This window comes from Aquarana catesbeiana, linkage group LG13 (assembly GCF_042186555.1).
Source record: "Aquarana catesbeiana isolate 2022-GZ linkage group LG13, ASM4218655v1, whole genome shotgun sequence".
Lineage (NCBI taxonomy): Eukaryota > Metazoa > Chordata > Amphibia > Anura > Ranidae > Aquarana > Aquarana catesbeiana.
Window position 1 is genome coordinate 161,862,783 of NC_133336.1, and position 15,416 is coordinate 161,878,198.

The window sequence follows — 15,416 nt, forward strand, 5'->3', positions numbered from 1 at the left end:
TCATGACGCTGGTTCCTCCCTCCCCTCTCTGTACCGATCGGTACAGTGTGAGAGGAGAGAGGGAGAGATCGTTTGCAGCGCTGTGGCCACTACAGATCCAGCCCACAGCGCTGCTCAGTGCCCATACTCTGCCAGTACTCTGCCAATACTTGCCAATACTCTGCAATAAATTTTAACAGAAACAAAGAATTTTTTTTTTTTACTGTATTTTCAGTTTTTTTGATTTATAGCGCAAAAAATAAACCCAGCTGTGATTAAATACCGCCAAAAGAAAGCTCTATTTGTGTGAAAAAAGGGACAAAAATTTCAAATGGGTACAGTGTTGCATGACTGAGTAATTGTCATTCAAAGTGTGAGAGCAGTGAAAGCTGAAAATTGGTCTGTTTAGGAAGGGGGGTTTAAGTGCCCAGTGGTTAAGAACCACTCTCATTAGTTCTCAGTAGTCAGTGGGGTACCTAGCTGTCATTGACAGCTGGGATAGAGAGCGTGGCTGCTGGTTTCCAAAGGGATCATGTATATTGATATATTCTTGGCATTGGACTTTGATTCAGGGAATAATAATATACAGATTGTGGGCAAGGACAGGTCAAAAATGTAAAGAATAAAACAAAAATGCACTGTACACCATGTCTCTGCCTGGAGAAGAATGCTCGCTGAACGTCGGTGACCAGGTGGGTCAGAGAAGCAACCTAGGGTTTAATGGTAAATCTGAAGAAGCTGAAGATACCAACAGCTTAAATCGAAGAAACCTTCCATGGAACGACTATAACCTGGATGCATCCATGTGAAGAATGAGGGTGTTTTAATTCAGTAGTAAGATCTGGGGAACTGGTCAGGATACAGGACAAGATTGATGGAGAAAAATACAAGGCACCCATTGAAGAATTCCTGTTTACCTGCAAAAGTTTTTTGAAGGAAAGCTCATCTTTTAGCAGGACAATGTCCCTGAAGGTGCAGCCAGCACTACAATTTAGTGTTTGGAGTACCTGAATGTCTTAGGTTGGCCAAATCAATGCCCAGACATTATTTCAGCTGGAAATTTTAAAAATTGTTATTCATTAATGCCCCATCCGATGTTTGCTTTTTTTTTTTTTCTTGTGTAAATCAAGTGGTAAAAATCCTAACTTAAATACATTTTACTACAAACTGTGATAAAACCCAAGGGAGTGAATAATAATGCAAAACATTGTATAAGACTCTACAATGTGCTAAAGAAAACATTTGGACCCAAACTGTTTTGCACATGTCTTTACAGTGTTATCCTAAGTTGGGCCCACCGTTTTTTTTTTTTTAAGTATTCTTTGCGCTAAAAATAGCGCTTGTAAACTGCCTCTTCTGCAGCCCTAGCGTGAAAGCCTGAGTGCTTTCACACTGGGGCGGGGCGCTTGCAGGACAGGGAAAAAAAAAAAAACCTGCAAGCAGCATCTGGGGGGTGGTGTGGGAGCCCCTGCCTTTGAAATCATTGGGCACCGCTGTTGAAGCGCCTGCAAACGCTTTGGCGCTTTTAGGGAGCTTTTTACGCTTTCCTCGGCCGATAGTGGGGCGCAGTTAACCCCCCAAAAAGTGCGGCTATAACAGCGGTAAAGTGCCACTAACGCCCCCCACCCCAGTGTGAAAGCAGCCTAAGGATTGCAAAAAATATCGCTTTCTTTGGTAAAGTGCCAGGATTTTCCATATCATTACTGTAGAAATGTTCTCTGTTAGAGTGAACCACAGAAAAAAACTCAATGTCCAGATTTGTTCCTTGTGCTAGTTGAAGATGAGTAGTGTTCCTCTGAGGAAGATGAGGAATAAATAGAAGAAAAGCCTACTTTAAAGAGAATCGTCAAGGAACAACCAGAGAAAGTGGGGCTCATGCTCCTGATTAACCCCTTCATCAGAATGAACATTTCTGGATAATAAGTTACTTTTTGCAGTCTTTTTCTATCCTATAAGTTGAGTGAGATCTTCAGTAGTATTTATTCATTTTTCCTAGATGTTGCAGACCACATTGCATGCGATCGTTGCTTGTGTAATGCGAGCATTTGTAGGATGTAAGTAGTTTATGCTCTTAAATTTTATTAAATGGGATTACACTATGGAGATGGGGTTTTTTTTTTCCCTCCGCGTACATACATACATGACGGAGCAATAGAGAGGAGGATCCATCCGTTCATTCCAAAAAGGGGACAGTACAAGAGAGACCATTGGTTTTGCATATAAAGCGCTTGCATTATCGTGTTCTGGTGAGTATGGAAACAAAGGAGGGGAGCATGGTTTTCACATAGACCACTGAATATTGTGAAGTTTGGAGCACTGAGCACCTTTTTAATACATTGCAGACCATTCATATTTATGGACTTTATAATATTATAGTTGTAATTGATTTATCGCTAAACACAGAGCACTTTTTTGTATTTTTGAGCCTTATCATTTAGGATTTGTTGATACATAGAATACTTTTTGTATTTTATGGATTTTGACTTATAAGTTCAATGAGTTGTCACTTTATTATGAATTGATTAGTGGCATTAATACACACTTAGGTTTAAAGAGTAGGGCCGCATTTACTAATACCTAAACATGCCATTCATTTTAATTGCACAGACAAGCCCTCATATAACATATTTGTGTGCGTAACATGATGGCTTTCTGATTATTGCTCTTTATCTCTCTTGGCCCTAGGTACTTTGGGGCAACCCAATTTGTCAGTTAGGTTATTCCCCCTTCCCCCTTGCATGCATTGGTGCTCAGTAGCAGTGAAATATAACCATCTTCCCCCACCATTACCTGGTCACATGCTCCCAAGCCGCTCCAAACTTTCTGCATTAGTACTTGCCATAAAATCCTTTTTTCAAATAGAGTATAAAGCAGATTACTGCTGTATGAAATATAACTTTAATAGGGCAGATAAAATTACAGTAAAGGCAAAGTAACACTAAAATGGCAAGATCTATATCTCCCTATGAACTATTTGTGTGTGGGGGGGGGGGTAATAATTTAAGGCGACCCCTTGGAAACAAGACCCAGCCGAAGTGTAGAAATGCACCAAGGGGAAATATGGAGTTTTTAACCACTTCCATACCCGGGCCTATTCTGGCACTCCTCCTACATGTAAAAATCATCATTTTTTGCTAGAAAATTACTCAGAACCCCCAAACATATGTGTGGTTTTTTTTTTTTTTTTTTTGTTAGCATACACCCTAGGGAATGTCCCCTCCCGTCGCCTGTAAGAAAGATCTAGCGGCTGGACTGCCACTATGATCATTCTTACGGTGCACAGAATCGCTGGCTGAAAGAGGATACCTGATTCCTGTCGCTGCAGGCATCATTCAGATATTCCCACTGAAAGTCAAGGACTTCATATGATGTCCTTGGGTTGGAAGTGGTTAAGGAAGGAATTTTGAGAAGTACTGAAAGTTGATCTTCCAACCTTTGTAAGTAGCTTTGGCAAAGCCAAATTTTAACAAGCTTGAGGTGGCCACCTACCTGAAATGGTAGGTGGGGGGGGCTAACCCTTTAATGCTTATACAGACTTGTCAGAAAGTCTGGAAGATGTTTTGAGCCTGTAGACTTAAACCTAGGCTGCGAGTGGGGTAGAATCTGTACTGGAAGGAGGCTAAAACTTTCCAGAAGATGTGACAATTTTTTTGGGCCTGAGGGAGGTGCGTACTTTTTCCTTTTAGTGGCATCTTTGATAATTCTGTCTAAGGTTGCCTCAAAAAGGTAATGTCTTCAAGCCAACACTTGAGCCTCAAAGTTCTCCGTAGAACAACAGCTGAAGAACGTGCACAGGAGAGAAGGGGCATGCAACATCCAGGGAAGCTTCTGGGAAGCTGGATTTTACTTGCTAATCTGCAAGGTCAATCCAGTGTTGGTGGAAACCCATGGAGGCCAGGATATGTTGCAGCATTCTGATACACAAGCAGTTAAGATATGGTGTAAGGGCACAGATAGAGGCACTGCCTGTGCACATAATTCCATGTGTCTGTAAAAATGGATCCTTGAAAGAATAAGAATAATGTACCAAGGCGATGGTAGCCTTAAGACCAGAAGGATCTGCCTCTGAAAAGAAGCACAATTTATGGGTAAGTTCCTCTAAGAAAAGACCCAAGGTGTTGGTAAGATAGAGTAGAGTCTGTTGGATTGTTTTCATGTCCTGTAGAGGATATCCTCAATCTCCCAATGACTAAGGAAAAGTGTGGAAAAGACTGGCCTTATGGAAGACCTTTTGAGTCTGAAAGCCTCTCAAGCTTTAGACCCCTTTCACACTGGAGTTGTTTTTCAGGCGCTTTAGCGCTAAAAATAGCGCCTGTAAAGCACCAGAAAAAAGCCTCAGCTGCAATCCCAGTGTGAAAGCCAGAGTGCTTTCACACTGGGGCGTTGCGCTGGCAAGCAGCTTCTTTGCAGCGCTGTAGGAGCTGCAGTGGCACTTTGTGGGCGGTTTTAACCCTTTTTCGGCCGCTAGTGGGCGAAAAGCACTGCAAAAACAAAACTAAACTAAAAATAGTGGCGCTTTACCACCAATGCCCAGGAGCTGGCAGTGTGAAAGTGCCCTTAAAGTATAATGAACTGCTTGGATGAGACTGTCAGTTTCCTTCTGCCTGAAAGATTGTCCCTGGGTTGACTGTTCCTTTCTTAGGGACTGGATGTGCAAAGAGATAAGTGCCAAAATCAGAATGTATGTAGTCCAGATTTGATTGGTTTGGTACTGTTGAACAAATTGTATAGTGCACCAATTTAAAAATTAAATAAATAAGTAAGTTTGTAGGATCCTGAGGAGTGATTATTATGATGGCTCCAGATGCTGGTGCAGTAGTTTGTTGTGTTTTTTAGCATGGAAAGGTTAAGGTTTTGTGGTAAGATTCGATGATCCAAGACCGAAGCAGAAGAGGCAAAGCTCCGACTGTACGAGAAAGCTAAAAGAAAATATTTTACATTCTCCCTTTTTTTTCCCACTTCAATATAGGGCATTTTCACCCCCTTCCTGCTCAGGCCAATTTTCAGCTTTCAGCGCTCTAACATTTTGAATGGCAATTGTGTAGTCATGTAACACTGTACCCAAATTTTTATCATGTTTCCCCCCACAAATAGAGCTTTCTTTTGGTGGTATTTGATCGCCTCTGCGTTTTTTTATTTTTTGCGCTATAAAAAAAAGAGCAGCGAGTTTGAAAAAAACACTTTTTTTTTTGCGTATATTGATTTGTTTGCGCAAAAGTTATAGCGCCTACAAAATAGGTTATTAATTTGTGGCACTTTTATTATTTTTTTTTTTTTACTAGTAATGGCGGTGATCTGTGACTTTTATCATGACTGTGACATTGCAGCTGACAGATCGGACACTTTTGACAATATTCTGGGACCATTGACATTTATACAGTGATCAGTGCTATAAATATGCACTGATTACTGTGTAAATGTCCCTGGCATGGAAAGAGTTAACACTAAGGGGCTATCAAGGTGTAAAATGTGTTACCTAGGTAATGATTCTTACTGGGAGGGGGGGTGGTACTGATTAGGGGAGGACACTGATCAGTGTTCCTAAATACTACGCACACAGATCCACGTTCCTGCTCTGTCACGAGCGATTGTGGGTGCCCGGCAGACATCGCGGCCGCCAGGCACGCACGCACATCGGCTCCTCCGTGATGCAGCGCGTGCCCCCTATACCGTCAAGGACGTCATATGATGCCCGCCCAGGATGGGAGATCCCATGTTAGGACACCATATGACAATGGGCGGGTTGGGAAGTGGTTAAAGCATTAGTTTCTTCTATAGAATGGTCTGGTTGAAAATTCTTTTTAAAAACCAAAAAATGTCTTGTTCAAAGAATAGCAAAGTGCTCAGAAAAGCAAACCTTTTTAACTCCTTAATAAACAGGGTCCACCGATTACCAAATCGTAACTGTAATGTTTGCCTTCATTTTGTAAAGCGCTGTTGCCACTATATAAATCCTGTATTATAATAACTACGATGAATAATAATTCTGTTTCACACAAAAGATAATGGACAATCTCATTCTTCTGAGAAAAAAAAAGTTATATGTAAACTAGGGTTGTCCCGATACCGAGCATTTGCCCAAGTACTTGGCAAATGCTCCCGATGCTTCCGCCGATACCTGGACAGTCAGCGGTGATCGGCATGTGGGGGAGTTACAAGCGTCCCCCCCCCCCCCCCCCGCGGCTTTCAGCTGCTTAGTGACATACAGAGGTGATCGGTGCTTGTAACTTCCCCACACGCGATCACCGTTGACTGTCACCGCCCCCTCCCTTCCGCTGTCCCCCCCCCTCCCTTCCGCTGTCCCCCCCTCCCTTCCGCTGTCCCCCCCTCCCTTCCGCTGTCCCCCCCTCCCTTCCGCTGTCCCCCCCCCCCTCCCGCTGTCCCCCCCTCCCTTCCGCTGTCCCCCCCTCCCTTCCGCTGTCCCCCTCTCTCCATGTCCTCCTTTGTGAATAGACAGAGTCAGCTGACTCTGTCCATTCACATAACTGAAACATTGTAATCTCCTGTGATTACGATGTTTCAGTTTATGAATGGAGAGTAGCCGCTGTCTTCTCTCCATTCATTCTCAGTGCAGCTGAGGCTGCAGAGAAAGGGACTGGGGAATCTCTATCCTCGGTCTCTTTCTCTGTCTCGAGGGGGAGATATCAGGGGTCTGTTAAGACCCCTAATATCTTACCAAAGCCCCCCAACCAAAGCTGATTAAAAAAAAAAAAACACATATTGCAATAAATAATAAAAAAAATATTATTGTAAAAAATAATAAAAATGTAAATAAAAAAAACACACAGACACCGTTCAACCCCCCCCCCCCCCCAAAAAAAGAAAGCATTGTTAAAAAAAAACACTGTCACGTGACATTAAAAAAAAGTATCGGTATCGGCGAGTACTTGAAAAAAGTATCGGTACTTGTATTCGGTCCTAAAAAAAAAAGTGGTATTGGGACAACCCTAATGTAAACCCATGTCATTATATTTTGCATAGCCATCTTTTCAAGCAGTAAGTCTTCAGGATTATGTACATGCCAGATTGGCATGTGTGGTATGTTATGCGCAACACAGTGGATGTAGCGGAGTGTTATGAAGTATATAAATCAGTCCATGTAGTATAGAATAAGCAGCACAGTGTACATAGTGGAGTGTTATGGAACATGGTAATGGTAATAATAAGTTACTGTGGTGTGTGTGTGTTGGTTTGTTTTTTTTGTTTTTTTTTTTTTTTACCCTAAAACCTGATATCTGCATCCAGGAGCCAGCTTGCATTTGGGGGACCAATGTCTGGAGATGTGGTCTAAACTAAAAGAAATATTTTTAATTCTACAAAGTCCCAATTTTCTAAAACTTAGGAGTCCAGGAGATGCACTGCATGGATTAGGATAGGGCTTTTTCTGGGTCAGCTTATGAGGTGATTATCATCCTTTTTGATACCAGAATCATTTTGTTATAACAGACAGGTAGAAACCTGCCACATTCTCCCCACCTCTCAGAAGGTATAGTTTTACTCTGCATAAGTGCATAAGAAAATGACAGGTTCATGTTTCCCTACCTGTTACTGATGAGACATCTGTCTATGGCAAGCCTAAGTCAACAGGTTTATCTAAGCAATACTGTTCAAGTCGAGATTGACCACAGACCCACTGATATACTGTGGCTTGTTCTGAAGAAGACCATTGAGACCAAGGCATTCCAAACTGAATTGGTTTTATACATCTGAATGGACCAACGTGCCTTCAACCCACCGTAAATATCTAACTGGCAACAACCAATTGTTTTACGTTCTTCCTAGTAAAGCACATTTCATTGTTTGCAAATGAGACACTTGGGCTCACTTGGTAAATTAGCCCACTGATTCAGTAGTCTTTATTTTAATACAAATGTTCATCAATGATATGGCAACTTAAAAATCTGTGACTTTTAACTTGGATGCTATAAAAGCCAAATCGGCAAATGTATATAGTCCTATAAACTGATGTATCCTATGTGAATCCCAAGTTTGGGGCCAATTGCCCAGTGTCTAAATCTTGCTGATGCGGTCATGTGTGCAGATTCCATGCCTATGAAGATTAATATGTATAGGTTAGTCTCGCACAATGTTGCAACATACAAACAGTGCCTTTCAAAAGTATTCATCTCCCTTGGGTTTTTACCTATTTTGTTACATTACAGCCTTTAGTTCAATGTGTTTTTTAATCTGAATTATATGTGATGGATCAGAACACAATAGTCTAAGTTTGTGAAGTAAAATTAGAAATTATACAAAAAACTGATAATTGGCATGTGCGTATGTATTCACCCCCTTTGTTATGAAGCCCATAAAAAGCTCTGGTGCAACCAATTACCTTTTTAGAAGTCACATAATTAGTGAAATGATGTCTACCTGTGTGCAATCTAGGTGTCGGATGATCTGTCATTACTTAGCAAGAGGCACTACTAACCAAACACTGCCATGAAGACCAATGAACTCTCCAAACAAGTAAGGGACAATGTTGTTAAGAAGTACAAGTCAGGGTTAGGTTATAAAAAAAAAAAATATCCAAATATTTGATCCCTGGAGCACCATCAAATCTATCATAACCAAATGGAAAGAACATGGCACAACAGCAAACCTACCAAGAGATGGCTGCACATCAAAACTCACGGACTGGGCAAGGAGGGCATTAATCGGAGAGGCAGCACAGAGATCTAAGGTAACCCTGGAGTAGCTGCAGAGTTCCACAGCAGAGACTGGAGTATCTGTACATAGGACGACAATAAGCCTTACGCTCCATAGAGTTGGGCTTTATGGCAGACTGGCCAGAAGAAAGCCATTACTTTCAGCAAAACACAAAATGGCACGATTTTGAGTTTGCGAAAAGGCATGTGGGAGACTCCAAAAAAGTATGGAGGAAGGTTCTCTGTTCAGATGAGACTAAAACTGAACTTTTTGGCCATCAAAGAAAACGCTATGTCTGGCACAAACCCAACACATTACATCACACAAAACACCATCCCCACAGTGAAACGTGGTGGCAGCATCATGCTGTGGGGATGTTTTTCAGCAGTCAGGACTGGGAAACTGGTCAGAGTTGAGGGAAAGATGGATGGTGCTAAATACAGGGATATTCTTGAGCAAAACCTGTACCGCTGTGTGTGTGTGTGTGTGTGTGTGTGTGTGTGTGTGTGTGATTTGAGGCTAGGACAGAAGTTCACTTTCCAGCAGGACAATGACCCCAAACACACTGCTAAAGCAACACTTGAGTGGGTTTAAGGGGAAGCATGTAAATGTGTTTGGAATGGCCTAGTCAAAGCCCAGACCTCAATCCAATAGAAAATCTGTGGGCAGACTTAGATTGCTGGTCACAAGAACAAACCATCCAACATGAAGGAGCTGTAGCAGTTTTGCAAGGAGTAATGAGCAAAAATCCCAGTGGTAAGATGTGGCACGCTCATAGAGACTTGTCCAAAGTGACTTGGAGCTGTGATAGCCGCAAAAGGTGGCTCTACAAAGTATTGACTTTAGGGGGGTGAATAGTTATGCACATTGACTTTTTCTGTTATTTTGTCCTATTTGTTTGCTTCACAAGAATTAAAAAAAAATCTTCAAAGTTGTGGGCATGTTCTGTAAATTAAATGATGCAAATCCCAAAACAATCCATGTTAATTCCAGGTTGTAAGGCAACAAAACACAAAAAATGCCAAGGAGGGTGAATACTTTTGCAAGGCACTGTACCACGTGGTGCACATGTCTGTCTTATGGTTCTACTGCATTTTGTCTGTCTAGTGTTGTTGAGTTTGCCTCTAGTTCTTTCCATTGGGTTTTCTTTCCATTGGGTTTTCTTTACAGTATATAAATTTAGATATTTTAAATTTAAAGATAATTTAATTTCAAGGCTTTTGTTTCCTACAGACTAATCAAATGTGGGCCAATAGGGATCAGACCTGTGCAACCCAACTCTGATATTTTGATTGTAGGAGGAAGCCCCCAAACATGAATAGAATAAACAAAATACATAGGGATGTCCTTTGGTTGTAATTCGATCTATTGCTTTGTTGGAACTCGAACAAGTAGAATAAATATTAGGGTTGCATCGATACAATACTAATATTGGTGCCGATACTAGGCATTTTCGCGGGTATTGGTACTCGAAAATTCTCAGATACCCTAAACAGATACCAGAAGTAACCTCAGACCCGAACTGGACACATCAGTCCCAGCCTGTCAGCTAAATCAATACTATGATCGGGGCTTTTTGAAAGCTTGTCTGCAGTGCGATGACAAAGGAGATGCTGGCACTCCAGGTAGTACTGTCAGGGGCAGGAGGGGGGCTACGGGAGGTAGGCTGCACTTTCTCTGACCTGGCTGCTGACGCCCCCAGATGATCTGCAATTGGGGATGTCTGTGCTAGAGCTGGCTGGGTACTTTGCATTAGTACAATGGTAAGGTATGTGCAGGGTGTAGCTCTTAAGGGAGGTGTGAGAAGATGAAAGGCAGTAGAGGAGGTGTGAACACAAGTCAGAGCTGAGAAGGGGTGGATGGAGGATCATGTGGATGAGAATGCAGTGGAATGGCGTGGTGGAGAACTGAACTCTGCATGTACTGTGCCTGAACCCTGCCCTCCTAACCCCTTGTTCTTTGCCCTCCCTGTGTTGCATCCTCCTTCCCTTCACCAGCTGTCACCTCTGCCCCATGTTTCCCAATGACCACACACACACACACACACACACACACACACCGATCACAGCCTTTTCCATCCCAACTCTCTCACCCCAAAATCCCTATTTCACCCCACCCTCGCCCAACTCTCTAACAACCCCCACTTCCCAAACCATCCCTGTACCAACATTTCCTAGGCAATGAGTATCAGTAATTATTATTAGCAAGTACTTGAAAAAAGTATCGGTACTCAGTGTTTAAGAAAAAAAAAAAATGGTATCGGTGCTTCCCTAATAAATATTTTCTAAAAAGTGAACCTTTTTGTCAAATACTAATGTTTTAGGGCCACACAACCTTTCCAAAAAACCTCACCCTAATGGATATATGCAGCATGCATATGAATACATAGCAAGTATCGGTTACCTGTTCACACTGGTAGGCGCTGAAGCAAACCGTATCAATAGTGTTGCCCTATGAGTTTATGTGAAATCTCCATCAAAAGCTGTAAAATATTGTAATTATGAATATTTTTTTATTTAGCTTGTATTTATGGAGGACGTGTAACACAGAACACAGAAGTGTCTGTTAGACAGACAGTTCGGTGCCTAAGGTTGTGTATACAAACAATGGGACCCAAACCTCATTGTTTTACACATGCTCACTTATATATAAATCTCAAATATAGTAAACCGGTAACATAATTGGCGATCACGAAGAGACTCGAACCCTCAATTGTGTTACCCGTTTACTATATTTGAGATTTAATATCTCTCAAATATGATTTGGGGTAAATGAGAGTTCTTTGACCATGAGTGAAAGCTTTAACACAATGACAAAAATTGATTGGTATATAGTAAAGTAGGCCTAGACTGATACACAGCAATCTATCTAATTGCACAGGAAAAGGGTAAAAAAAATCATGCATTACATGAAGGAATACAACCTTAATCTACAAACAGTAGGAGAGAAAAGACCATGAAATAAACATATTTAGTTCCAATAGTTAACAGGCTATGACCCACAAAGGCTCCATTTGAGTGACCGCTCCACCAGAGAGTGTGTGTTTCCCTCCTATCTAGTCTGTGTATATCATTACAGGCTGATGCCTCGTTGGTTGGCATGGCCTGGCTCTGATTGGTGGGCCTCTCTAATCCTGGGTAAGGACTGGCTACATCTCCAATTCCTATACTTTAAATAAGTCAGCCCCCTTTAATGCAAATCCTTGTCCCAGACTAGGAAATTAAGTATACATGACAGTCTGGCCACGGCCCCTCATTGCATATTCAAATATGGGATCCTTTGAAGTGAGTATGTGTAGAACGATGAGGTTTGGGTCCCATTGTTTGTATACGCAAGCTTAGGCACCGAAACAGACACTTCTGTGAAGCTATGTTACACACCCTCCATAAATACAAGCTAAATATATTCATAATTACAATATTTTACAGCTATTAATGGAGATTTCAAATAAACTCATAAGGCAACAATAAATACCCAACAACACCCCAATCGCAGATCGCATGGTACTGCAGTACCATTGAATTCGGTTGCAGTGTGTGTTTAAAAGTAGCCCATGCACTAATTTTGGTACCATCCTGTGCGATTACAGCACATTAAAATGAGTAGGCTGAAAATCACATAGTGCAAGATGCTTTCCTGTGCAATTCTGGTTTGAACGAGCACTAAAGAATGTTCTGTTGTACTCTGAGCAAACAATTTTAAATTATTTTGAATTCTTGATTGGCTATTTTTCATAAAATTATTCTTGGCATAGAACCATTAGGTTTGTTGGGGGGGATACTGAGAACGGCTTTTACATCCCTAATTTCCTGCAGATAAAGCAATGCAATGACAGTCTGAGAAACTGTGGGCATTGCTGCACTAGAAGAATGGAAGAACATCACCAATGATTCTTTTGGCAGGATAAACAGGTATTTTAAAAATGTTCCAGGGATTACTTAGAAAAACATCAAGCCCAGTCTTATTGGCAGCCTAATCCCCATTTGTGATTATAACACAGCATCCTGCAACATTAGTAACACTTCTTGATTGTGTAAGCGCTTTATTCACAACAAGAAAATCTATATTTTGGTAAAATATTTTAACAGGTTTAGCACATGCAGCCTTTCAGATGTTTTTTTTAGGCATTCTGTGAAGCTGCTTGGGCCCTTGTTCTACTCCGGAAATTCAAGACTTAGGTATTTTGTTATTGTCTCTATACAAGATTACAATAGAATTTGTTACTCTATAGTATGGGTAGTATGTTTTTGATATGGTTCCAATGCAATATAACCTGCTATCAGGTAGTTTTCTATAAATAGAACTTTTTCCCCAGGGAACTATCCTATTGTTAAATCACTCTTAACTTTTTTTTTGTAGGCGGACAAAAGAGCACATCACAATGCGCTAGAACGTAAACGGAGGGACCATATTAAGGACAGTTTCCACAGTCTAAGAGACTCAGTACCTTCACTCCAAGGGGAAAAGGTGAGTTTACTTGTAGCTTAAAATAAATATACACACGCGATTGTAAATACTTAGTACTAAGCTTATGCTCTATATGTTCCTTAACCGCTTGCCGCTAGTGTAGCACATGCTGCAATATGGGTGACTGGGTAGCTAATGTTTCTGTGCTGAGAGCGCGCTCTCAACACAGAAACTAAGCTGTGAAGGACAGTAACGACCAGTAGGTGTCGGGACCAGTTCTCAATCGTGACAGCTAATCACAGAGGTCGCCTGACTGCCGATCCTCCCCCTGCCCCCCCCCCACCCCCCCACCCCCCCCCGGCATACAGAACTCTAGTAAAGGTTTACCAGGGCTGAGCGGGAAGGGGTTAAATAGGTCTTTTATAATGGCTTTGTTTATTAAGGCCGATATGTGCAAAGAATGTTGAAATGTTATTAAATTGCTATAGCCACAGAAAAGCAGCCCCATTTGCATTGACTGTTGCAGGTACAGCCTGACCTAAATGCCTACAAATGCATCACTCTTTGTGATATGGCAGGCAGGTTTACACCTTGGGCCAGTTGTGCTATCTCCCTGGTTCGCACCTCAACAGTGTTATGCCAGGAACTTGGCACATAGAAAATAATTCTTTTCTATGTTCCCTAGTGTTGAGTCTGTGTGAAGAGCAACACAGCTCTTCGGACATGGAGTGAATGAGCCAATAATCTCCCTTTTATCAATTTATATGTTTGATTTATTGGTTTAAAGTTTCCCACATCTAGTGTCTTAATCTCCTGTGGTTTTCAGCACTACATAAGCTTTTTACCAGCAATAACCCTTAGAGGAATTGACTAGAAACTGTTCCTCCATGTGTAATGGGGAGGAAAAACCTATTAAAGCGGAAATGAAGTGCTATAATTTTTTATTTTTTAGGCCCCTCAGGTGGGTTATGCGTGCGGCTCAGTGTACATGACAGCTGACAGGCAGAAGGGTGCATTTATGGCAGAAGAGACAACTAGGGTCTCTTCTGTCATAAATACCCTACCTGTCAGCCATTTGCTTAGACAGCAACTTTACTTCCACTTCAATAGTAATAGGTTTTGGGGTATCCCATATGACACTAGAACATTTTACTGGCTTCATTGCTGATGTTTCCAAGGGTTATATATTGGTAGATTTTATCCACAACCGGTTGACTCAACCAGAATTTGATTACAGGCAGAATTCAAGATATCTTTAGACTGTAACACTGCTATATAAATTTCCAAAATTGAATATAGAAATAAATATTCAATTAGACAAAGAACTGGTGTAACACTCAGCGCTTAAAACGTCTGATGATTAGAAATAGTAGGAAGAAATGCATAGGTCTGCTAATTCATCAAAGCAACAATAAAAAAATGGAAAATAAAAATTGTTAAAATTTGAAAAATTAATGAAATTCTAAAAATCAATCAAGTCCTGAGAGAAAGAGATAAACATGGAGTTCTAGGGGATGACTGTCTGATCTGAGTCTCTGAAATAAGTACTGCAGTGGGAGCGCGGCTGCTTCAGGCATGAGCTGGGAAACACGATCACTGTGAGAAATAGGAAGGCACAAAAGAGGGAGAAGCGCCAGGCAAATCCTAGTGCAGCTTAAATTAAGTTCATGAAGGATATATCGCTGATGGAGGTGTGGCCAAGCCTTCGAAACATGTTCCGATTGGCCAGGCACAGCGGAAGGTGGCTCACCAGTTAGTCAGCTCACCAGTTTGACAGCTCCAGATTACTTCCACACAGTTACTCAGCAGTCTCTCCCGAGCTCCCTCGAGGCTTCAACTTCCCAATGACATAGGGTGCTTGTGGATTATTCCCCAGGGACACCTGGTGGCTCTCCTGTGATGCTTAATGTGGAAAGCACCCACCTTTATTAGCACTCTGTAAGTGCACCTTACACTGTTTCCATTTTTTTTTTGTATTTTAATTTAATAAATTCATGCTGCACTAGGATTTGCCTGGCGCTTCTTTTTTTTTTTTTTTGCCTTCCCTTTTCTCAAATAAAAAATAAACCCTGCCCACAGGATCTTCAATCTCTTTAGCTACATATAAATCGGATTTATTTAGGTCTACTTAGATGGATAGATAGATACATACACTATATTACCAATTGTATTGAGACACCTGTCTTTACACGTACATGAATTTTAATGGCATCCCAGTGTTAGTGCGTAGGGTTAAAGTGGTTGTAAACCCTTACAGACCAGTTTTTGCTACAGGTAAGCCTATAATAAGGCTTACCTGTGGCTACCCAGGATATCTCTTAAACCTGCACAAATATTGAGTTGGTCCACCCTTCGCATCTATAACAGCTTCAACTCTTCTG

At 41.4% G+C, this 15,416-nt stretch overlaps 1 protein-coding gene across 7 annotated transcripts in view; it reads left to right on the plus strand.

Moving 5' to 3' along the window:
* MAX (MYC associated factor X) overlaps window positions 1–15,416 on the plus strand; it is a 70,242-nt gene that overhangs the window by 45,523 nt on the left and 9,303 nt on the right. For all 7 annotated transcript variants that reach the window (XM_073609633.1, XM_073609634.1, XM_073609636.1 and 4 more), the window contains one exon: window positions 12,988–13,095. In XM_073609633.1, coding sequence (XP_073465734.1) covers window positions 12,988–13,095 — 108 coding nt within the window. The remainder of the gene's footprint in view (window positions 1–12,987; window positions 13,096–15,416) is intronic.